Source organism: Astatotilapia calliptera, chromosome 7 (genome assembly GCF_964374335.1).
Source record: "Astatotilapia calliptera chromosome 7, fAstCal68.1, whole genome shotgun sequence".
NCBI lineage: Eukaryota > Metazoa > Chordata > Actinopteri > Cichliformes > Cichlidae > Astatotilapia > Astatotilapia calliptera.
In genome coordinates, this window is record NC_137428.1 from 52,255,170 (window position 1) to 52,280,219 (window position 25,050).

Consider the following 25,050-nt stretch of genomic DNA (forward strand, 5'->3'; position numbering starts at 1 on the left):
TGCATGGCACAGCTTCAAAGTGTGGCTTTCCTCAGAGTGTGCCTTTGTGTGTGTGAGAGTGACAAAGCTAGAATCATAGCAAGAATCACGGCTGAAAACAAACAGAAATCACCGGACTTTCACTTCGTTTTACTGTTTTGGCTGATTTTGTGCAACATGACCGGTCTCAGCACTGCAACACTCCAGCTTGTACCTTGTGTGGTGGCCGAGGCACACTCACTATTGGCTCGAGATTGTAGGGGCGTTGCTTCGCAGTTGGTGAGTGCTTAGGGTGCACGGGGTGTTCTAGGGATGGCTAAGGGAAAGCTTACTTGGCACTGATCCCTCCTTTCAGTATAGACTGCAATTAACATTAGGCAGCACTTTTTTCCGAGTTGGGGGGGGGGGATGAATGTGTCATAAATAGTTCGCCTTTATAGAGGGTAGTGGATGCATGTTGAGCAATGCGATGAGGCCAGTGCACTTTGCAAGACTTGCGCTGCAGAGAGCGTCCACGGATCCCACGACCTGCTGCTGACAAGCCGGGGGGAAAGGAGAGGCAGAGGGGGAGCCGCTCGGAGAGAGATTGAGGGTACTGCCTTGGAGACGACAGCCCGGGTTTCTTTGCGGAGGGAATCATGCAGTTTGCAATCTGGCTGGTTGGACTAATGTGTCATCTGTCAGCTTTTGTCCGGGAGACTCTGCAATACCAGTTGCATCCGAAACAAGGTAGTGTTTTCTTTTGGCTTGCGAGTACGATGAAGTGATACTGCTGAAATGTGTTTCAACATTATTAACGGTGATTGAGCATGATTCCCGGCGTGCGGTAGGCTTGTCACCCTGCATCTGCATTTAGTCTGTTACACAGGCTCTAGGCTGTTTGTTACCATTGCTTTGTCTCTCACTTCCAACTTTCTCTGACTTTTTTTTTGAGCAGAAAGCTTCATCAAGCAGCTGTCATCGTATGAAATCGTCAAGCCGCTACGTGTGAATGACTTCGGAGAGTCGTTCCCCCACAAACTGCACTACAGAAGGAGACGGCGGAGTTTAAACAATGACCTGTCCGGTTTACGGCTTCACTACAGGATTGATGCTTTCGGGGAACGCTTTCATCTCAATCTAACAGCAGACTCCAGCTTTATCGCGCCCTCTTACACGGTGACACACTTGGGAGAGGAGCAGAGCAACGACACGGACTCCCAGTCCACTGACCCCGGCGATATGCGCCACTGCTTTTTCCGTGGACACGTCAACGCCAAGCGCGAGTACCCTGCCGTCTTCAGCCTGTGCACTGGTCTGGTGAGTACTTGGTTTCCACTCCGCTATCTTCAAGCTTCTTTTTTGGGAAGCTTTAATCACTCTGACATGCTTTCTTCCATTTAAACGAATTCCATCCACGCACGCACAGCCCACAGCTCAAGTCATGTGTGTAAGTGTGGATCGAGAGCAAGTGTTACTGGACTAGTGACAATGGGAAGCCCTGCACCTTTGTGCCTGTGGGGATGGTGGGGTGGGATGGATGTGAGGGCTGGTTGTTATGGTTGGGATTGGGGCTGATTTGACAACAAGCCACTCTGTTGAAGTGTCCGTCAGCAAACACACTAAAACCCTGATGTGGTCATAGAGGATTTTCACACAGAAATGGATTATTAGTTATTTGGTGTCATGCTCGTGCTTGTGAAACAGAGATGCCAAACTCATTTTACAGGCCATATACAGCCCACACTGATTTTAAGTGCACTGGACCAATGAAATGACATGATAAACGTGTCAAAAGTTCTGGTAGTTCATTGCCCAGAATGTCCTGTATTCATAAAATGTTATATTTTTGTTCATTGACAAAAAATATTAGGTGTTTGTTTTTTTTTTTTTTTACTATGGATGTAAACCCCCCCCCCCCCCCCCCCCCCCGCAACTTTGTAGTAGATAGTGGAAAAGGAAGCGCTTTTCTGTCAATTAACTAATAGTTAATTACTTTGTTTTAGTATGAATGGCAGTGGGGAGGAGGGGAGACTTAATCAACTGGAAAAGCTGTAAAAGTTATAAAAATACAGTTAAAAGTTCAAAATCTATTTACATTCTTTGGGCCGATTTTTGGCCCAGGCCTTATGTTTGACAACCCAATTTTGAAGCAGTCCAGTTTTTAATTTTATGAATAAAAATGCAGAACATTTCCTTGTTCCAGCTTCTTTAATGTTTATAATATGATACTCAAATCATCATAAGTTTGACCCATAGACAAATAGGTCTTTTGAAGATGCCACCATGTAGTTCTTGGAACTCGCTTCTCTTGTGGTCACTCTTCATAGCCTAAAGAGGCATGTTCATTAATTGACAGAAGAAAGAAGATGCTCATTGATGAAAATGTATCACATTTTTTTCCCCTGCCAACTTTATAGGGGTGTAATGGAATAAGTGGGTAATAAGGGGGTTTATAGGACTTATGTGTAATATCGGACGCCTGATGCCAGAGTCATTTAGTTTGCTGACTCCTATGTGAGGGAATCTGATAACTGTTGACAGCGATGACTTCATGGGTCACATAAGGTTACTGGTACAGGGGCAGGGGGTTGACCTTAGTCGCGCCAGGCGGATTCTGGCATAGACTGTGCCTGGGGATGGGGCAGGGTGGGAGAGCAGGGGTTGTTAGAGTGGACAGATAGACTGACCATAGCCTCACAAGCCTTCCTCCTGCTCTAGGCCATTATCAGTGATGGTTATCCTTATTTTAGATGTACAGCAGGAGAATAGCATGTCATATAGTTATTTGCACATTCAGTTAAAAAACATAAATCTTTGTATTATCACTTTGCAAGAATTGACTCACAGCAGTGTAGCTATCAAAAATAAAATAAGGTCAAATAAAGTGTTTTTCTTGTTATTCACCAATTTAAGACAAAAGGTGTTCTCCATTTATCAGGGCAGCCTTTAATTGCCCTCTAAGATATATGACTCACTTATACAAACATGTGTGCATCCTTTTTTTCAACAAACCGTCTTGTTTCCTTGCAACATCACTCATTGAGAATGACAGGACAATGGACACACCACCAGAGGCTATTGGGTCATAAATGTTTCCGTGTCTGATCACTGGGGCTTAATGGCCCGGGCACATTTTGGTGAGATGAGGTCATTAAGGAATAATTAGGCCCTAAAACAAAGGGGTCATTCTGGAAAAAGCAGTTTCCCCTTTCGTCCAATATCACCGGGGGGCAATTGAGGAGAGCTTGGGGGAGGCAGGGTTGAGGAGCTTTTGGCCTTTTCAAAGGGAGTCATGAAGGGCAGAAAAGAGGAGAAATGCCCCGAAGAGAAGACAGCTGCCAATGAAGGTTGCGGAGGAGACTTAAAGATTGCTCACACCGTGGGAAATTTGGGTTCCTTGAGAAGCTGGGTCTTTCAGTCCACTCACATAATAGAAGTGTAGGTTAAGTCAGGCTGTTCTGACAAATGCATCTGTTTTACTTCCAGCACAGAATGAAGCAGCTCTGCACAAAGATCAGGTTCACGGCACCTTTATGCCGTAAGATATTTAACAGAGACTGACTGCAGGTGTCTGCAGCCACAGAAAATCATAGTGTCTTTGAGAGATTTCATAATAGAGCTGTGTGCCAGCAGTCGGTCCACTCATGTCATGAATGTGACCTCGCTTCAAAAAGGGGTCTCTCAGTTGTAAGGTCCAGTTCAGCACCCAGTACTGAACAGCAGCCATTGTGTCTGCCCAAACCTTTGTCAGATTTGCTGCTGAGCTAATGCTGGGAAACCCTGAATCTCTTCCTCTCCGCTGACTAAAGGGAGCATTTATCTGTTCAGCTTTCTGTTAACACTACACGAAACTTTAGACTGGATCACCCGTAATTACCTAATTGAAGTTAATTCACCATAGACAGTGATTTACAAGACACCGGCAAACATCTACCAATTTTTGCATTGTATAAATCATTCATTATATTTAGATTATGACTGCAATGGTTTGAAAAAGGCTGCAGTACTTCTATGTTGATCAGGCATATTTAAACAGAGTTTTATTTTCACAACCAGATGAGACGAAAGCGAATGTTTTGAGCCTGCTGTGAACAAAGAGGACATTACATCGACAGTTTGATGACAACAGAGTAATCTCCATCTGCTCAAGATGTGCACCGAAATGAACCAGAGCATGTACCAAATGAACCTTGTGCTTTTTTTGTAGTTCCAAGGTCAAGAATGAAGTAATATCTGACTGTTATTCAGTGATCATTTTTTTGAAACACAAAGGGAAACGTTCTCTGCAGTGGATAATTCCTGATGCGTTTTAGCCACATAAATTTGTTTTTTACTCGACCGTGTAAATGTAAGAAAATGTAGTCGTGTATGCTTGAGTGGATTGACTCTTATTTTGACTGCAAAGACCATTTCATGAACACTGTTTATTCAGTATCAGCTTCTCTGGCGAGTTGTTGTCACAGCATGTTTTGTGTCTATGATGAGTGATTGGTGGACTTTAGGACTTAAAAAAAAAGAGTCACATCATCTCGAAATCATTCATACAAATGCATCCGTTCATGCTGTCTTCTCTCAAAGTTCCCCGCTGGATTTGAAAACTACTTCTATTTCGTTTCACTGGCTTCTCAGAACTGAAGAACCAGTACTGATCCAGGGCAGAGGGGGGGGGGGTGCTTCAACAAGTGAAGGCGTTTCTATCCTGTGCATTGTTTATGAAAGTTTTGACACTTTTGCACTGAACCCACATCCATATGTTTTTGGAACATGGCATAGTTATTCTAAATAAAAGAATTAATATGTGATTGAAGTCCAGACTCTCAGCTTTTATTTAAGCGATTAAGCAAAATTATTGCATTAACTTTTCAGGAATTACAGCCACTTTTATACACCCCTTCCTTATTTTCAGAGGCTCACACTGATTTGGATAATTTTAAATATCAGGACTGTTTTTCATACTTTGATGGGTTCTAGACTGCCTGAAATCTCTGTTAGGCCTTTACTGTAAGCCACCTTAGATTGCTGCTTGCTTGTGTGTCTCTTTGCCTTCAGCTTTGTCTTCAGAAAGTTGAGTTGACAAAGTTATCTTAGCAGTATGCTTTGGTTCATTTAACTATTAGCACTGTCTGATCTGTTTTGAAGTGTTTGGCTGAACCTGAGCAGAAAGTATAGCACATGTACACTTCACAATTTATCCTGCTGATTATCTCAATAATAATAATAATAATAATAATGGATTGGATTTATATAGCGCTTTTCTAGGCACCCAAAGCGCTTTACAATACCACTATTCATTCACTCTCACATTCATACACTGGTGGAATAAGTCACATTATCAATAAACACCGGCAAACTTGTTCTGTTGACAGTGATAGTTGGCCATACCATAACATAGCCTTGTCTTCTAGTCCTTCTGGTGTTGCTGAGCTGGCTGGTGCATTCCCTTTTTTTAAAAGAATGTAGCAGAGTGTTGATTTAACCTCTCTTAAAGTTTTTGTTATCTCTTTAATAGGTTTTTTTTCAGCCTAATGAGGGCCTCATTCACCTAAACTGATATCTCTTTGACCTTCACATAGTTCCAGTTAACACCTAAGTAATGAAAGTGCAACACTTGGAATCAACTCCAGAATTTTTATCTGCTAAATTTGTCGTGGAACGACGAGGAAACAGGTCCCACTTGGCCGTGAAACCGCCTTCACATCTTGATTTGAATTGAATGTCATACAAAGGCAAAAATTACACAAATTGTGCCACTTTCCAAATACCTAACTGTAGAACTGAGTGCCTTTAACCTTTTTCAGGAGCTATAGTGTAAACCTGCAGGGGATCTAATCCCTCACTTTTTGAAAAGTAGGGAGGAAAAGTGCAGTTCCAGTTTGTACTTGTTTTCCACGTCCGAGTTGTATCTTTTCCATTGTCAAATGTCCATCACTCGGGGATGTTTATGGCGTAATGCTGCCTTAAAGATAACATTCCAGCCTCCAATATCCTGTTTAAGTGTGCGCATGAAATTACCATGCAAACACCAGTGCGCCTCATGGCTGAGTGAGCTAAGAAGCTTTGTGAGGGACCGAGCTGCCAAATCAATATTAGCATTCCTCTGTCAGCAGCTTGGTCCGCGTATGATGATGTCACTCTTCCCAGTGTCAGGGTTTTCGGGGAAAAACGCATTTTGACACTTACAGCTTACCTAATAACCTGTGCATAAATGTGTGAAACGGTTTACTGAATTGCAACAGCGCCCTGATAAATGTATCATGCAAAAGACTTAAAATGTTTCAAAACTCGCCTTCATTGTCACGGAATGAGATTCTCAGGGCTTAAACTTCAACAATAACTGACATGAAAGCAGTTACGGATATTCTGTTGCCTTTTCAATCAGCATGTTCTTTCCATACACACCTGTCAAAAGAGCTTATTTAAAAGCATGGAAATAATGTGAACCCTGGTGCCAGAGGCTAGGACCGAGTGACTGCAAAGAGACCACAACCTGTGTAAATGAAAATGTGAAATAAACAGACACGCGTACAGTAGAATATGCACACATGCACGTGCATGCTTTGTACCAGTGACATCTCCTGGCTTTTCCCCCCCTTATAGATTGGAACTTTTACAACACAACATGGCGAATTCTTCTTGGAACCCCTTTTAAACGCTGCTGGGGAGGAATACGATGAAGAACACGACAAACCTCATCTCGTCTATCGACATGAGAGGAAAAGAAACATCTCCAAATCTGACAACAATGCAGATCCCTGTGCTGCCTCAGGTAATAGACTGCCTAAGTATTCTACCTGTAACCACAGTCTGTCTGACTTTCACCCACAAACACTTACCTCCTTATCTCCTGTATTTTCTTTCTGAACCGTGGCAATAAACACTGCCCTAAAATGTAAATTATACTCAGTCACGATCTTTGGCTTGCAGATTTCAGCCTTGATTAGTGGCTGTTACTTGTGCACTGCGTGGTGGTTTCATGCCTCCTCTGCTGGAACATTGAGTCCCAGGTTTGTAGCAGGAGCTCAGAGGGTAGGTGCGATAACTTTTTAGTTTGCAGCTGAAAAGAACTGGGGGGGTTTTCCACTTGGGAGGCTGCTGGAAAGTTCCCCCAATTTCATTTGAATTTTTATGGTTGAGGCCCTGCGGGTGGTGGAGAGGCCCTCAAGAGAAAAGCAGGGTGACTGAGTGAAGTTCACCTCGATGGAAGACCTTAAAGTTGTCCTCCAAGGGGGGCCTTTGTTGAGTGACGCGATAAATCTTTTATATGCCGACTGCTTGATTTGTTTGTTGTCTGAACGCAGCCATTGTCGCCCAGTGGTGGCCTTTGTGTGTGGCAGTGGGTTAAAAAAACTTGGATAGGCCAACGCTGCCTCAATATGCTCAACCCTTTCACTCGCTCAATCTGTGTGAGGCAAACAGAGACCCAGCATTCGCTGAAAGCTTTGTGTATATATATCTATTAACCCCCTGACTTTTAATGTTTTAAGAACATCCATTTCCACCATTCAGTTTAAGTGTGTAAACCAGTTTAATGTCTAGTTAACATGAAATGAGAAGCATCCTGAAATAGCTTCTCATGACCTTTACTGTGAAATGAAATCCTTTTGTTCAGTGTACAGCAGGAGGTAGCTGGGATGTAGGTGTTTAAAGTGTTAGAGACACCTGCGGGGCCTCATCAAAGGATAGCAAGTAAACAATGAACAAGGGATTAAAAGAAGCAGTGGGCCTGGGTTAGGACTGTGAGGTGTCCCCAGACTGTGCCATTATCAGAAAGGGCAATCTCCACATGTTGTGAAAAATTGGTTCTTTGAAGGCTTCACTGAGCACAGACTAATAGGCTTGTCCTGTCTTTTTATGACACACAGCGCAGTGCAGGTTACATATAAACGCTAACTTGACGCGTGTCGTCCTGCTTCCGGAACACTTGCAGTTTTTTCTCCTGGTCTTTGGGCATTTTCCTCTTGGCTTTGCAGTATGTCTGCACATTGATGTCTCAGAAGGAAAATTGTCCACTTAATTTTCTTCATTAGACTAAACTGACTTCTAAAATAAATGTCAACACACTCAGGCTGTCAGCTTGTCATTGTGTTTGAAAAACTGGAAAGCTTTATTAATGGATTAGAGGAGCGCATAAGCATCACACAAGACCACATTTTAAGCAAGAAGCACATAGATTACCCACCCAAAACCTGTGATGTTAGCAAGAGAGCCGATTCCAATCTCCTTTTTTTTTGACTGGCTCTAAAAGGACTCTCTGTCAAGGTCAACGCGATCTTATGACTCTGTTTTTCTCTTTGTCGCTTTCTCTTCCATATTCGTGTTTTCGTGTGGAGAGAACGTTTGAGCCACACAGAGAAGTGCTGATGACCTTCCAAGCAGCCACTCTGATTTGTAAAAAAAAAAAGTTTTTGCAAGACATACGGTGATTTTATTCCTTATCCATCCCCCTTTTTTTGCTGTTTCCTGAAGCAAAACATATTTTTGAAAACGATAAAGATGAAACAAACTGCGCTTTATCAAACACACCTTCAGGAAACAGCATGTGTATCAGCAGAATGGTAAGATAAGAGCTTCCTTTAGAAATGCTGGCTCAGAATACCTCCCTCGTGCACTGCGCAGTGCGCCAGAACAACGGAGACTTCTGTATCTGCTGTCCTAAGACAAGTAAGAGTTTCCAAGATCTCTGAAAGAAAAAAATGCTGAAAGGAGAGGAAAGCGATGTTTCCACATAGAAACATTTCACAAAGATGACGCTCTGTTTTGAGCTTTGAGCTTGTCATCTCCGACACGTACAAATAGTTGACTTATTCATACTTGTGCTGTCACTGCTTGTGAGATGTCAGATGTAGAAGTGGACTGATAAGACTGAAGTGTTACCTTGATGGAAAATTCTATTTTAACTGTCAGGTCACGGCTGTCTTCAGCTGCTTTTCTTCACGACATGTGTTCATGGTCTGTTGATAAAGCGAGAGGCTGTTATTGTAATGCTGTGTTGAATGGATGGAAGTTTATATGACATTTTTAAATGTAAATTCATCCTACTGAACCACTGATGCCAGTGTCTTTGATGGACATTGCAGCTGTATCAGTTTCCTTTCTCTGTCAGCCAACCTGGGTGGTTTTCCTTCTGTTTAGAATACCTTTACTGGAGTAGATAGCTGTTGAGTGGGTGATTAATGTTTTAAAGTCACAGAGTGCCTTGTTGTGCCTCGCTCTGAATTTTGAAAGCATAGAGGCAATAAAGCTTAACAGGCTCAAACCACAACACGGCTCCGACCCCTAATGACACATTCTACAGGGTATCAGTCTGTCGGCTTGCATGTGAATCCCCGTGTCATCCTTTGATAGAGATAAGCGCAGAAATGAGGGCGGCTGCAGGTAGGGGTAGATTCTTCTGTCGCTCTGCTCCCTTTGCTTTTTAAAAATCCATGTGAAGACAAGCAAAAGGCAAAGGGAAGCGGGAATTGCAAAGAATCTCTTTCACCAAGCCACTGGCTGCAAGTCCAGAACTGTGGGGTGTCATATTTTGTCTGAATTAGAAACAGTGAAAAGACTAAAAGACAGCTTGACACCAAACTGAAATCCAACTACCCAAAGTCCTGTTCCAGCGTCAGCTCTCAAGCAGCTTGCCTGATTTCTTGATGGGTAACCGAGGCCAGCTTGGAGACCGAATTGCCTGGCGTTGATGCGGCAATACTTGGCACAGATGGCATCTGTGCCCCCTGACCCTTAACACAATCATCGTATACGATTCCCCTCTCGGTGCCCACTGTGTATACATGGTAGCTCAAATGCTAGCATCAGGTTTTTGGTCAATGGGTTCATTTACATGGAAAAATGTCCTCCCCGCCTGCGGTTTGAACTAGCCGACTTGAATCGGTGCCTGCCCTCCCTTTGCGCTTTCATGTATGTGAATGGAGGCACTTGTTGATTGTGACCTCACTTCCCTCTTTGTTTGGAGTCACTCACTGGATGAGTTGATGTGACCTTGAACTTTTCCCTCCTAGAGGTGCGTGGATTCTGGGCTTGGCGGCTTGTTTGCCGGGCCTCACTTGGAACTATGTATGCATTAAACCCTTTGTTTTCCTCTGAAGCACGGCTCTTGACAGGGGTCAGGAAATGTGGTCAGCTAGGGTGTGATGGGCGAACAGCAATTACTCTGTCATCTTCACCATCTTTCTTTAGATTGTGTGGAACTTCTGGGTGTCACATGGCTCCAAAGGGCTTAGGCTTATTCTGTGGCCTTATGGCCCTTGCACTGACTCAACCTCCTGCATTCCAGGAAGTACCTATTGTGGCAAAGAATAAAAACAGAGTTTGTTTTGGGGCTTTTGTGTCCGTGTGTAAATGTGGTTTGCTTGTGAATGTGTGTTTGTGAAAGTGCATGTCATCTCCTTGGCCTGTCAGTGGATGAAGTGTCCCACTGAGTGCTGAGAATTGCTGAGCAAGAGCGGAGAGGAATGGGGAAACGAACTTCTTTCTTTGTGAGTTTGAGCAATTCTGGCTTGCACTGCATGTGCCTGTCTGTCTTGCTTCAGAGCTTGGCAGTGGCCCTTGCCTTTTCTCGAGCTCCCACTGCCTGCTTTTCTTCTTTTACACCTGCTTCTATAAAGTAGCTTTCTTACTCACTGCATTGCTGTTGGCCCTCATTTGAAAAAGACTCATTTCTCTTGTCTTTTTGAATGCCAGTTGAATATTTTTGTCTTTTGAATCACTGTGATCTGAACGCTAGCCTTAAAATGTGTCAGATGAGTCTAAAAAAATCTGATTTTTCATGCATTGATTGCGAGTTTGAGCCACCACATGTGCTATTTGTGTGTAATGAGTGAGTTTTCCCTTCAGGTAGGATGCTCTGTTGAGTTAGTGCCTCAAATTTCATAACACTCCATGACAGATAATGCAAGCAGCTAATAATTTGGTCCATTGCACTCGCTGAGTTTAGGATAACAGATACTCCGGACAGGGCTGAGTAGGGCTGGGTACACACACAGTCTGTAACTTTAATAGCTGCCATGTGCCTACCCTGAGGCCACAGCCCTATTGAACCCAGTGTGTTGGGTGTGTTGCTCAGATTCCAACTTGAGCTATTTTCTGCCACTGAATACTGTCTGGGCATTCTTAACAGACTTGAGCTTATTCAAACAACTTGAGTGACAGTGATTAACTGCATGGTGGCATGGATGCTGGAAGAGCAACAGTTTCCCACTAAGGGTAAACCCAAGAGATGACCGGAAATCATCAGTGACTTGGCCAGGGTCTCGGGCTGTTTACTATCATAGAGGCCAGACATCCTTCAAAAACACAGAGCTACATTTTTAATGTAAAGATGATTTATAGTTCAGTATCTAAAGTAGGGGTTTCTTTTAAAATATGGTAGACGTGATTAAGTCATCCATACTGATTGTCTTGGAGTAAAATCAACATCTCGATATTTAAATGGTTCCTTGAACAGATCTGTAGTCATTGTTGAGTCACAAATGGTCGTCTTCGAGGAAAAGAAAAATGAGGCCTTGTATATGTGCTTATCAGATAGGATTTTAACATTACGTATAAACGTGTGATTGCATAAATTGCAGTGTTGAGGTTGATGCTCTTTAGTGATGCATTTAACAAAACCTGAAGATCCTGTTTAATTTGCTGCTTTGCATTTTATTAGCATCCTGTGTGTGCAAATCTCCGATTGGGCTGGTTTTGTATACCTGTGAACTATGGCTTTCACTCAAGCAAAACGTTAGCAGTATTTATCCCTGCAAAAAAAGACGTTAAAATATGCTGCCCCTTTTTGTCATTAGAATAATCTATAGAAGGACAGGAAACTGTCCAGAATAGTTCCTGTCGGGAGTTTCAAAGGATCGAGAACATAGTGCTCATTGTTAATGTCTTTGCTCTTGAAGTGGCACTAGTTCTGTGTTATTGTATATACAACATCGTGTATCATGTATATGTTGTATTCACTCGCTTGTTTTGTATGTCAGTACAAGCAGAAACTATTTATTTCTGTTTAGAATGACTAAATCTTTGCCTCTGTCTTGACCAAATCACTTTTGAAAAAGGATTTTTTTAATCTCAATGGAACTTTTATTTGGATAAATAAAAAATAATATTATTAGAGACTTTTCATCAAATCTTTGACACATTTTGAAGAGCTTTAGAAAATGATGTATTTGCTCTTTATCGGCACTTCCTTGTAAAATGCCAACATCTGTCCTATAAACTATTGACTGGGCCTTCCAGATGTAACCAAATTACTCTAAGATTTGAAGACATGTGTATTCAACAAAGAGGAAGGGTTGCTTCTTGCGTATCCCAATCCAAACATTTTCAATTGAATTCAAATGGTATCCATAATGATTTAATCTTTAGTATATTTGGATGAACCCCTTTAAACTAGACATCTTGGTTTGGCTAAGATAACACTCCAGGCTAATACCCGTCACAGTTCTGATTCACAAGTAGTGTTTCGTCATTTGAGGAGGTCTGCAGCCGACCACTATGCTGTCGTTATCTCTGAACTGAAAATATCAACCGAGTGGACTGCAAGTGTACAAAGACCATACTTCCAGTGATGTCGACAGCCACGCCACTTCACTTTTAAAAGCCTTCTTCAGCAGAAGCAATTAGCTGCCTTACTTCTCCACTGTCTAGCCGCAGAATTACACTTAATTGTGCCCCTGTCTGCAGTGGTTTCAAAGTTTTTCCCCTCTTAACTTGTATTCCAATAACCACGCTGTCTGATTGTTTTAAGTAGCAGGCACTACCTGTACTGATTGGAAAGTGTACTTTAAATGTGTCCTTGAACCAACACAGCTGATTTAAATGGCTAAATTAGCTCCTGCAGTTCTCCAGAGGCCTGGTAATGAACTAATCATGTGATTCAGGTGTGTTGACCCAAGGTGAGCTCTAAAACCTGCAGGACACCGGCCCTCAGGGCCTGGAATTGCCCACCCCTGGTTTAATGTGTAGCCTAAGATGACAACTCTCAGAAGGCCAGCAAAACACTGTAAAACAATGGTTATTAGTTCAACTACATATTTGTTGGTTCTTGGCATTTGTCATGAAAGAGCAGCTCTATGTTAAAATCCCATTGAGATCCTTTTGGACAGGCTGGCATACATAGATGGACTCAGACTAAAAGTATATGTAACAGTAAAATATTTCCACACTTTAATGTTTATGGATTAATGTAAATAAATGCTTAACTGTTAACATATGTGGCAGTTCAAACCCAATCAAAATGTCTAGATATGTTTAAAAGAGTTCAGTCATTGTGTGTATGGGATATTTTGTCTGCAATTATTCATGGCATTGAGTGAATACACAAACAGGGTAATGTTCATTGTTTTGATTGTGTTTTGGCACAGTGATATAAAGATTTACACATCCCGAGTCAATTAGGTGTTGGAACATAGAAGTGAGTGTGTTCTGTTGGTACAATTTAGCTGTGTGTACATTGGAATCGACTAGATTATAAGTTGGAAATGCCTACACTCATGCCATGCAGGGCCCCTTTTTAATAATGCTCCCGATCATGAGAAACCTCTGAAGTTCGAGTTTATATTCCAAGTTTGAAAAGAAATAATATCTATCAGGTTCTTTTTGTTGATAGTAAATTCCAACATGCAGAGCACAGAGATATAAAGACCTTCTGTGGCTGATTTTTCCAGTGCCCAGTGAGTGATGTAATGCCTCTGTGCATACAGTGGGTCAGTCACCCCTGTCTTCTCATGGTGTAAGTAGCAGCTCACTACCTAGCGAGAGGGGGATTTCAACCTAAGGCGATTTGGGAAGGTTGTGTGTGGCTAATCTGCACTGATTCAAAGGCTATTATAGCAGAAGGCAATATTTTCACCTCCTCCTCTTTCTTTTCCATCACACACTTGCTTACTCTGAGTCTTAACACCAATTTCTGAGGATGGAGAGATACTCCTCTGTGCTTTGATAATCCCTTTGATGTCGGACTGTCTGCAGCGATGAGTCTGTTTAAGGGGTTTAGTGCGGTGGGTTTTGGCCTTTGAGACTTTTCTTTCCCTGGAAAATACAAAGCTCCGTGCTGGCCCAGCTGCCCGGGCTGCGTGCACAGGCACAGACCGGCTTGGCGCTGGCTTGGATGCTGGTTCTGGCATGGGGTTGGGCCTCACGGCGGCAAGAGCTGTGGGCCATTGTGCCAGGGAGTCACGCTTCGCCTCGTGTGCCCACTGGGGGCATCGCTTGAATACTCACGGAGCACTGAATGAGTTTTCCTTTCTCTTTTTTTCCCTAATCTAACAGTTACACACAATCTGTCTCTGTGTGACTGTCTGGAAAGATTGAGTTTACAAAACACAATGGAAGTCTTCACTGTAATCGGGTTATCCAAAGTTGAGGAGGATGACGGATTCCAAACTATGCTTGGATCGTAAGCACTAGTGGTCTTACTTAAAGTAATTACATAGTCGGTGTAATTTTTTTTTAGCAACTTTTGCTACATTGTGTCCCTTTTGCAGCTTGGTTTAATGGAGGCAAAAGAAAAATACTACACCTATATGTACAAACATTTATTAAAAATTACAGCAATTTGAGTTTTGACAAAATAGGAAATTGACAGTGAAATCTTTCATTGTCAATTCTTAGCTATTTCATCAGTGGCTCCTGATATTTTTCTTCTTTTTCTTCTTTCAGCTGGTCCTTTTAGAGGTGGCCACAGTAGATCATTTATTTCCATCTCACCCAATCCCACTTCTTCTGTCACACCAACCCTCTGCATGTCCTCCTGCACTACATTCATGAATCTTCTCTTTGATCGTTCTTTTCCGCCCGCCTGGCATACGTTAAATCAATCTTTCCTCGGCAGGGCGACAGGTGAAACTGCTTTAAGCAAGCTTTCTTACACTATATCACGGATGTGCGCCAAAGCAACAGTGGAAATCAGAAGAGCACAATGATCGACCTGCACGCTTCGGTCCTGGACTTCTCACAAAATGCAGTGTAAAGTTATACAGTGCTGATTGACTGCTTAAGCATTTTGATGTTCATAGCTGATACGTGCAGTTTATCTGGCCCTCCATTGGTTGTCATTTTCAGTCAGGAGAATCTGGGGATATTGCAGAAAACAAACTCAACCCTTTTTTGTGATTTGGATTATTCCTGTGGTGTGACTGGGAAACCTCTTGCTGTTTTTTCCACTCTGTTTTTATTCAGAACTCCAGGGTTCTTATTAATGTGCAATCAACGCTACTTCATTTTTAAGTACAGCAAGTTTTTCTTGCCTTGCCTCTAATAATATAGGCAATCGGTCTGTGTCTCTGCCTCTGTGTTCCTCTTTTAACTTCACTCTGTCATGATGATGGAATCTACCGTTTGTAGCCAGCACAACACGTGCGCTTCAGCTGAGAGAAGTGAGCCATTTGAGTGTGCACTGTGTATGGCTGTCATTCTGGGTCTGAGGCTGCTGTTGGAGGCGGCGTATGAATGGAACTGTTTGAGTGTTAATGTGTTCCTTTCACCACGATTGTAACAATTTACCAAAATAATACAATGACTGGGGTATCCAGAGCGGAATATAGGATTTTTACGCCTCTGCATGGCGTAAACTGAGCCTAGTCTCTGTGACTCAGTAAAGTGCTGTTAAGGGATTTCTTAGTTTGTGTGGCTTCGTTTGAGACAGGAGAATCCAGATTGCCTGAGATAAAACACAGGCTCAAAGCTCACCAGTGACTCTGTGTCTCTGGGTTCAACTGCTTTCCTGAACACTTGAATGAGATGGTTTATGGCAGGTGTCTGCAACAGAAGCCTAGTTATGTGATTGGAACTAAGCTGCGCCAGAACATGCACTGAACTGTAGATGTAGCTTGCTCTCTTATGAAACACCTTTATGACGTTAAGTAGTCCATTAAAAAAAAGGCTAATTACCACATTAAAATTATTTTCTTTCTTAAACAGAGAACTTGAAGAAGCCAGCCTCTTCAGAGATGAGAGGGACCATGAGAGAGGAGCTAGAATCTCTCAGAGCCACAGTAGAGCACCAACGCGTGCTCGAGAACAACTCCACCGGCCCACACCCGAGATCGCCACGCAGGCGCAAGCGTTTCCTGTCCTATCCTCGCTACGTTGAGCTGATGGTGACAGCAGATGCCAAAATGGTGCGTCACCATGGACGCAACCTAGAGCACTACATTCTAACAATCATGTCAGTAGTAAGTAAAATAATGTTTCTCATTTTTTTCAGTGTTTAAATGTGTTTTTGCTCAGTATTGTTTGCTGGCATTGCCTTCCTGTTGGGATTACATGCTACTAAAAGGTCTTTAACATATGATGGGGTTAGTTACTCAAGACCTTGTATGTGAGGAGAAGGGTTTTAAAATCAGCTGTTAAACCAATTTAACCAAACATCATTAACTGAACGATTTAGAGGTTCATTTAAAATACTGAAAAGTAGCAAAAACTTAGTGAAAGAACATGACAAACGTCTCAGTGTTAGCCATGCTGTTGTTCACAGCAGATTTCATAAGTCATTGAATTGTTTAAACTTGAGACTTGTAGACTTATAGAATAGTCAGTTAAACTTGAATGAAATGTAGGTTGCTCGGTTGCTAGAGACGAGCTAAATGCATATTTTTTTCCAAGCAATGTTTAACTCTATGTGGCCATGTTCTTTGGCTGTATGCTCAGCGTGTTGTTTCCCCATGTGTAAATAAGCGTCTCAAACTAGATCAAAATTAGGCTTGATGGAATACACTTACAAACATTAACCTTTCCACTAGATGGATCTAATTTAATAGATGCCAAACCTACAGCAGAGCTGTATTGAATTTAATGTGGTTTTGTGGACATTTACATTGAAAACATGCATCGTCTTTTTTTAATTGTGAAAGATCTCTAGAAAATGACCAAAACTTTACAGCAAAAAATAAACAACTTCAGATAAGAAACTTCTTATGATGATCGTCTCCATCATGAGGGTAGATTTTAACATTAAATCAATGACACTCGTGCTATTGAACCTTTTTTAAAATGATAAACTCTGCTGAAATGAATGCAACAGAAATAAAGAGCAATCTGACATTTTGGTCACAGTAGTATTCAGAAGCTTTTTCAGTGAATACGCCACATATGACAACACTTTAAAAAATTTAAGTTCTGATATATACACCACGTACTCTGTGATATATTTCTTTCCACTATTAAAGCAATTGCCCAGTGGAAACTGCAGTCAAGTCCAGGGCTGTGTTTTTCTAGTCTTAGATTTTACTGTTTGGCATTTTTGGTCATTAACTCCGATGTAACCTCAGCATGCTTCTGCATATGCCAAACAAACCCTGTTAGCCTGTCCAGCACCTTGACCACTTTATAAGTCCTACTTTTGACTGTGAAAGAAGAATATTAATTTTAAGAATATTCATGGAGTTGTACGATAAAAACTGTCCAACAATAAAATACAACAGAAAGCACAAATATTCAGATAGACCATGGCTCACTAAGGGTTTACAAAATGCATGTAAAAAGAAAAATACACTCTATAGGGAATACCTAAAACAAAGAACAAAAGATGCTGAAAATAAATATAAAAAATACAAAAATAAGTTGACCAATATTATACGTGTATGTAGAAAGGAGTATTATAGTAAAATATTGAACAAAAATAAACATAATATGAAAGGAATATGGGATGTTTTAAACGGTATCATTAAAAATAATTCTGGACAACAAAGTTATCCACAATACTTTATCGATAATGGCAATATTATGGAAAACACTGCTGATAAGGTCAACAGCTTTAATCATTATTTTGTAAATATTGGACCAAAACTGGCAGAACAAATTCCTGAGTCACTGCCATCAGTAGAATGTAGTGAAAACCTGATTGATAGGAACCCTAACTCAATGTTCCTCACATCAGTGGAGGAAAAAGAAATAATTGACATTGTACACATGTGTAAATATAAAACATCTACTGATTGTAATGATATTGACATGAAAATCGTCAAGAAGGTCATTGAAGGAATTGTAGGACCTCTAATATATATTTGCAACTTATCATTTCAGACGGGAAAAGTGCCAAACAAAATGAAAATAGCTAAAGTTGTGCCGCTGTATAAAACCGGGGATAGACGCCACTTCACAAATTACAGGCCTGTTTCTTTACTACCACAATTCTCCAAAATCCTAGAAAACCTGTTTAATAAACGATTAGACAAATTCTTAGATAAATATAAATTACTCTCTGACAGTCAATATGGATTCAGATCAAAAAGATCAACATCTCTGGCATTAATCGAATCAATTGAGGAGATTACGAATGCTATAGATCAGAAACAGTATGCAGCTGGAGTATTTCTGGATCTCAAGAAAGCATTCGACACAATCAATCATGACATATTAATTAATAAACTGGAACTGTATGGGATTAGGGGGGTTGTACTGCAATGGGTGAAAAATTATTTAAGTGACCGGAAACAATTTGTGAAGCTGGGTGTCCATTCCTCATCATGCTTGGACATTGCTTGTGGTGTTCCACAAGGCTCTGTACTGGGTCCAAAATTATTTATTATTTATATAAATGATATTTGTAAGGCATCTGATATATTAAAATTAGTATTATTTGCAGATGACACAAATATTTTTTGTTCTGGGGGGAATCTAAAGGAGCTGCTGGATACAATTACTTCAGAAATGTGCAAAATTAAAAAATGGTTTAACAGGAACAAACTATCGCTAAATCTAAGTAAAACTAAAATTATCTTATTTGGGAATTCCCTTAGAAATGCACAAGTGCAGATTCATGTAGATGGTGTGGAAATTGAAAGAGTACTTGAACATAAGTTTCTTGGTGTGATTATAGATGATAAATTAAACTGGAAGTCTCATATAAATCATATACATAACAAAATTTCAAGAAGTGTCTCAATCTTGAGTAAAGTAAAACACATTCTGGACCACAAATCACTCCACATTCTCTATTGTTCCCTGATTGCACCGTATTTGAATTACTGTGCAGAGGTTTGGGGCAATACTTACAAATGTTCGCTATCATCAATCTTTATATTACAAAAAAGGGCCATAAGGATAATCCATAAAACTGGTTACAGAGATCATACAAATCCACTATTCTTAAAATCAAAAATTCTAAAATTCACAGATCTGGTTCATTTTCTCACAGCACAAATTATATATAAAGCAATAAATAACCTGCTTCCTGACAATATTCTAAAAATGTTTTCTAAAAGGGAACGGGGATACAATTTGAGGGGGGAATTAAATTTAAAACATCCTCGTATCCGTACAACATTAAAAAGTTTTTGCATCTCTGTGTGTGGAGTGAAGCTGTGGAACAGACTAAGTAAAGATATGAAGCAATGTCCAAGCATGGCGCAGTTTAAAAAGCGGTTTAAGGATATGGTTTTTACAGGGTACAGGGAAAAGGTAGAGATTTGATAGGGTGTTCTTGTCTAATATTTTCATGTGTGTGCGCATGCATGGGTTTGTTGGTATGGGTATATATATATATATATATATATATATATATATATATATATATATATATATATATATATATATATATATATATATATATATATATATATAATTGTAGGTTGTGTATCCTTGAGGTGTTAATGGGGTTATTGAAAATGTGTATATGTGCGTATGTGTGTATATACGTATGTATGGATAGATAGAAACATATATGTGTATATATTAAAAAAAAAATTTACACATAACATATAATGTAATTGCAAGGAGGTATTTCTGTAGTCTATTGATACTAGATAGTGGAAAAGGGGTGGGATTAAATAAGCTTATGCTTCTTCCTGCTCCTTTTTGAACATGGACGTTATTTGGAGTTGTGGTTGCTCGTTTTCCTTTTGTTTGCTTTGTTCATTTGTCTCTTTTAATTCTATTTTTTTAATAGTTTTTCAACATGTTCAAAATAAAGATTCAATCAATCAAAAAGAAGGCTGGTAATTAAGCCAGTGACACTGTGATGGACTGGGTAGTAAAACGTCTCAACTCAGGACGGGTTATTAATTCAACTGAGTCTAGTATCTGCTGTCTCTCTACACCATCACAGGCAAAATGTTTGAAACACTCATTTACTTGCAGAGGAGTAATGATTGTCAGTGGAGTGTCCTTAAAGGTTGCTGGAGCATAGTGAGTGTTGCATAGGCCAGTTTCGACAGCAAATCATGTTTATGTCTGCAGACCAGGGGGCAGCCATACACAAATGCATGCTTTTTTCCCCCCTGTCCTCTTTCAAATGGTTACATTTGCTCTACTTTTGCAAAAATTTATCCAAACTTACCATATTATTTTCTATTGGTCACGCCGATAAACTGTATAGATATGACCCCTGATGTCTTACTGTCTTACTGTTATTTTAAGAAGGTAGCTTTTAACCATGTAAAAAAATGTTGCACATGTAGCAAAATATAAATTCTAAGAAGTCCTAAAAAAACCTTTACTGTTTAATATTTGCTCCTGAATGCATTTTGCAGTAATTTATGGTGTCGTCCCCCCTCGCTTCTGGCTGTTAAACTGATCGCATGAGAGCATAAACTGGAGGTGAGAGTCTAATGAGCGGGGTCATGTGTCACCGTTGGATGACGTGCATACAAAGACAGTCTCGTTTTATTACTCAACCCGGGCAAGCCTGGGCTACGTTTGCTTCCCTCTATGTTACGATGAGGTAGCTGTTTATAGTAACTAATAAGTTCCTGTCATGAGGCCGTACCCTGTTTCGGGGCACCGCTGGCTGACCGTGACACGGGTGCACGAGAAACGCAAGAGTAGCAGAGGGGAAAAGAGTTGGAATATTTTGCTGTCCCCACAGAGGGGCTGCTTCACATTTGTAGCCAGGTCCAGTTTCTTTCTTTTCTTTTTCCTTTTCTATGGTCTTCTGGGTGGGGGGGTTGTAATTGGTTTAAATACTCTGTTGATTAAACTTACCCTCGAGGAGGCACTTTGTGCTTTCTTTTGACTTTGGTGAGCTGCTGCTATTTTGATTAAACCAAAATAGAGCTTAGCTAAAAGAGCCTTGACTGTGTGTTCCCATTCCAAGTACTTTAACTAATACATGACTCTAGCTCTGCTCTGACTCAGGTTAGTGGAAGTTTGCATTTTTTTTTGTCTGTGTGTTTTGTCTTTGTTACAGGTAGCAGCAGTGTACAGGGACCCCAGCATAGGAAACCTCATCAGCATCAAGATTGTCAAGCTTGTCATCATCCACAATGAACAGGTGAGTACGGGGTCTTGAATGCTACGTGTACGCAGGTCATCTGCGCGTGGTTGACGTCATTGCAGGTGTCTTTGGCTTGGCTTTTTTTTCTCTGTGGGGCCTCTTTGAAAGGAAGCTGTCTTTCTTGTCGGGCTTATGTGGAATACAAATCATAATGTATTAAGGCTGCTAGCCACCTGCAAATGAAATGCTCTGTTATCAGTTTTTGAATAAGTAGGCATTTGCCTAGGGATTTTCTTTGTTTAGTTTGGTCACGGTGAGATTTTCCTCACTACCTCTGTTATTGAAAGGACCACAGGAAAGAACATAAGGCCGTTGTAGGTTGCAAGATGTCACTGAAAAATTACCAATGTATGTCCTTGTTTTCCAAAAATCCAGCACCTAAATCTTTAGTCCAAACATTATAATCATAATGAACACAAACATAAGACTCACACATTAAAGAACCTGATGTTCTAATATGTCTTTACCACCATTATTAAAAAAGGTTACTGTATGTAAGCCCAGTTTGTTGGTCGTAACCCCACTGCTGTTTCACCCAAAACAGGAAGGTCCCACTGTGAGCTTCAACGCTGCCACCACTCTGCACAACTTCTGTGTCTGGCAGCAGAGCCACAACGTCCAGGACGACAGCCATCCTTCTCACCACGACACCGCGCTCCTCATAACCAGGTATCTGCCTTTCCCACCCCACCCCTCACCTCCTTTTCGAAAGCAAGTCGCTCGAGCACGCTGCCCTTTTCAGAAGGGATTTACAGGATGGTGTTTTTTCTTTTTCACAGGGAAGACATCTGCCGCGCTAAAGACAAATGTGACACATTAGGTAATATTTTGGCTTTTCATGCAAAAATATCTGCACGTTAAGTTCTTTTACAGTGAACTTTCCACTCCACTGACCACAGCTCATGAACTGTGCTGTAATGAGTTTATGGCAAGCTGTCAGCTAATAATATTATCGTGACAGAACAGAGTGGTAGACCTGGGAGGAGGGAGACTGTGGCAGTGCTAATCTCTCTTAGGAAACAGAAGTTTTGATGCCTTTAATCTTCTCAAACGCTCAAGCAACTATTTTTCCCCCAGACACACTTGGCTTGTAGATGTTTATGCGGATCTGTGTGTTTTCCTGTGTGTGCGTATTGGTGTGTGTTGACCCTGTAGGGCTTGCTGAGCTGGGGACCATGTGCGACCCGTACCGGAGCTGCTCCATTAGTGAGGAAAATGGAATTAGTGCATCCTTCACCATCGCTCATGAGCTGGGCCATGTGTAAGTTGCAGTTCTAAACCTGTTGCCCCACCACCACCCCCATAACTCACACACACACACACATAGGACGTATGTCACCACTCAAAGCCAAGCTCGACTACAAAAGCCCTCTTATCAAGAGACACAGAGTGCAGCAGACACAGGTGCAAAACATAATAAAGAAAAAAAACCTTGACTTTTAATAACATGCCAGCCTACAATGCCTTACTATAGAGCTCAGGACGTCAACCCTCCATGTGTCCGAGCTTTACCTCGATAGCTATAAGCTCAAAGACACAACTTTATGTGAATGCCAGAAAAAACCCTCAAAAATCCTAATAATAATTGGACCTGGCATTGATGAACAACAACAAAGATTTTCTTGGAAATGGTACAAGGAGCAAGTACAAAGCTAAATATTGTATTTAGTACCTGGAAAGCCTTCCACCCCCCACCCCCCACCCCCGACTCCTCAGCGCCAAAGACAGGTAAAACAAACTGGAGATGTCACATCGCCATCATGTGCGGCTCGCCTTCGAGCGGGTAATAGCGGGGTTATCACAACATGCCTTTGCGCCAGAGAGTGTTTTCACAACAAGCAAATACTGCCACATGTGTGGAGTGAAGAAAGACTCGTACGCATAATCTGTCTTCAAATGACTGAATCAAAACACATGACTTTATCTCTCGTATGAAGCGATGTTTATTCCAAACATCCATTTGTGGCGAAATTATGATAAATAAGTCATTACCTTCTCATTCTTACAAACGCTCCAGGTGATTTAAAACAGAGAGCTTACTTTTGGATAAAGACAAGGCCTCTGTCTTTGGTTTTTTTTTCTCTTCTGCTTCTCTCCATCTGGGTAGTAAAAAGGCGCACTGTCAGTGTGAGCCTGTGAGGTAATAGTTAAGAATGAGAGATATTTTTTTCTAGTTCCTCTGCCACGGTCACACATTTTTCCAGTGGAGAGACTGGACCAGAGGAGCAGCAGATGGACCAAGCTTACACCCTGCCCTTTTTACTTCGAGTCTCATGTGGATCTGTTTATGCTAAAGTTCAAGCAGCTGGAAGCCCACTTGGCTCTGTCTCTTGGCATGGCGAATCACTGTGTTTGCAGGCGTGAGCTCTCATGAGTGTTTGGCGCTCTGAGAAAGCCAGTGTCAGGTAATGGGACCCACTCAAGAGCACTGCAGATTAATCAGAGACTTATACTAATGGCTGGGAGGCCTTTCTCAGATAACTGCGAGAATGTGCGATCACTACTAGGCAGCACAGGGATTTTTAGGTGGCGTGGCGTCACTTGATAGCTCCTCAAAGGTGACATGTATGAGGACTTAAAACATTTGTCTGTCTTCACATGTCCCAGATCAAAAATAAATCTTCCTGACATTTTGCAAAAAAAGTATATCAAGTGTGTAAAGTGCACACAAAAAACAAAACAAATCAGAAAGCCAATGGGATAAAATCTCTGGGATTGTTAAAGATGGTTTCTTCTCGTGGACAAGTACATTCAGAGCAGCTAAGATGTGTAGTTCACAGACAGTGAGCCCTGCCTATCTTGAAGTGCTTTTCAAAGGATTTTAATCAAAGAAATACTTTTTTCAGTGCTGAAGATCCATCAAATAGGGTGGCAGAGTGGCGCGGGGACAGTGATGTGCACAGAGTGATGCAGTTATTTTGTTAAGAGCTTGAAGTGAGTGGTTTCGGATGCATGTAAATCACTGAAATTGGTTCCTCCATTGATCTAGCCACAAAACTGCCTGATTTATAACCTCATTACACTAAAAGGCTCTCATCTCAGGATTTTAAGGTTGTATTCTCATTTGTATCCTTCTGATCTGACTTATTTGACGCAACATATCCAGTTTTATGTTTTCTCTCCTTTTTTTTGTGAAACTCAATTCTATTTACTTTTTTTTTTTACATCATAAGTGACAAAAAATCTTTTGCATAGTACCAGTTGATTCAGTTTTGATGTTGTGAGTATTATCCAACGGCTTGGTTTGTGTGCAGAGCTTATTACTGTGCCAGAGGCTTAATTATTTCCTGGGTGTTTGCCCTCGGGCCCTCCGTCTCCCGTAGGGTGGGCTTCATGCCAGCCATGCTAGATCTTGTTTGTGTGGTGGTATGGATTGACCCTCAGCTCCAGCCCAGAGCACAGCACTGCCCCACATCCTGGCGTAAACATCTCAAGACATCATACAGCTGCATGGGATCCTGTGTGTATAAATACATGTGTACTCATGCGTGCATGTATTTATGGGTAATGCGCCAAACCGCAGTACAAAACAGGACATCTATGCTGGGCTGCACTGTTCTGGACATGATCAAGAAAACCTGCTCTATGAGACTGCCAGCTACAGACAGCCTGGATGAATTCATTAGTTTGCAGCTTCCATGCCTCATTACGTACAGTTATTCTTTTGCAAAGACTCCCGTCTCACTGCTTGATCGCTAAAGACAAATGCTCAAACAATTAGCTGGTTAACTGATTTTTGGACTTGCAGAAAATACAGGAAATAGTATTATCTCAGCAAATGTTTGTGATAATGTTATTGCAGCTTTATTGGTAAGATTGTGTACACATCAGTCTTGTTCTCCTGTCTGTGAGAGCAACTGATGTGTGAGGTGCTATTACCC

The 25,050-nt window shown here is 41.2% G+C and overlaps 1 protein-coding gene across 1 annotated transcript in view; it reads left to right on the plus strand.

Annotated features, from left to right (window-relative positions):
- The first annotated feature begins 289 nt into the window (after window positions 1-289).
- Window positions 290-25,050, plus strand: part of LOC113026508 (A disintegrin and metalloproteinase with thrombospondin motifs 20) — a 78,010-nt gene continuing 53,249 nt past the window's right edge. Inside the window, exons 1-8 of the mRNA XM_026175378.2 lie at window positions 290-708; window positions 917-1,278; window positions 6,559-6,727; window positions 15,877-16,130; window positions 21,083-21,166; window positions 21,714-21,838; window positions 21,949-21,989; window positions 22,325-22,430. Coding sequence (XP_026031163.2) covers window positions 618-708; window positions 917-1,278; window positions 6,559-6,727; window positions 15,877-16,130; window positions 21,083-21,166; window positions 21,714-21,838; window positions 21,949-21,989; window positions 22,325-22,430 — 1,232 coding nt within the window. The 5' untranslated portion in view covers window positions 290-617. The remainder of the gene's footprint in view (window positions 709-916; window positions 1,279-6,558; window positions 6,728-15,876; window positions 16,131-21,082; window positions 21,167-21,713; window positions 21,839-21,948; window positions 21,990-22,324; window positions 22,431-25,050) is intronic.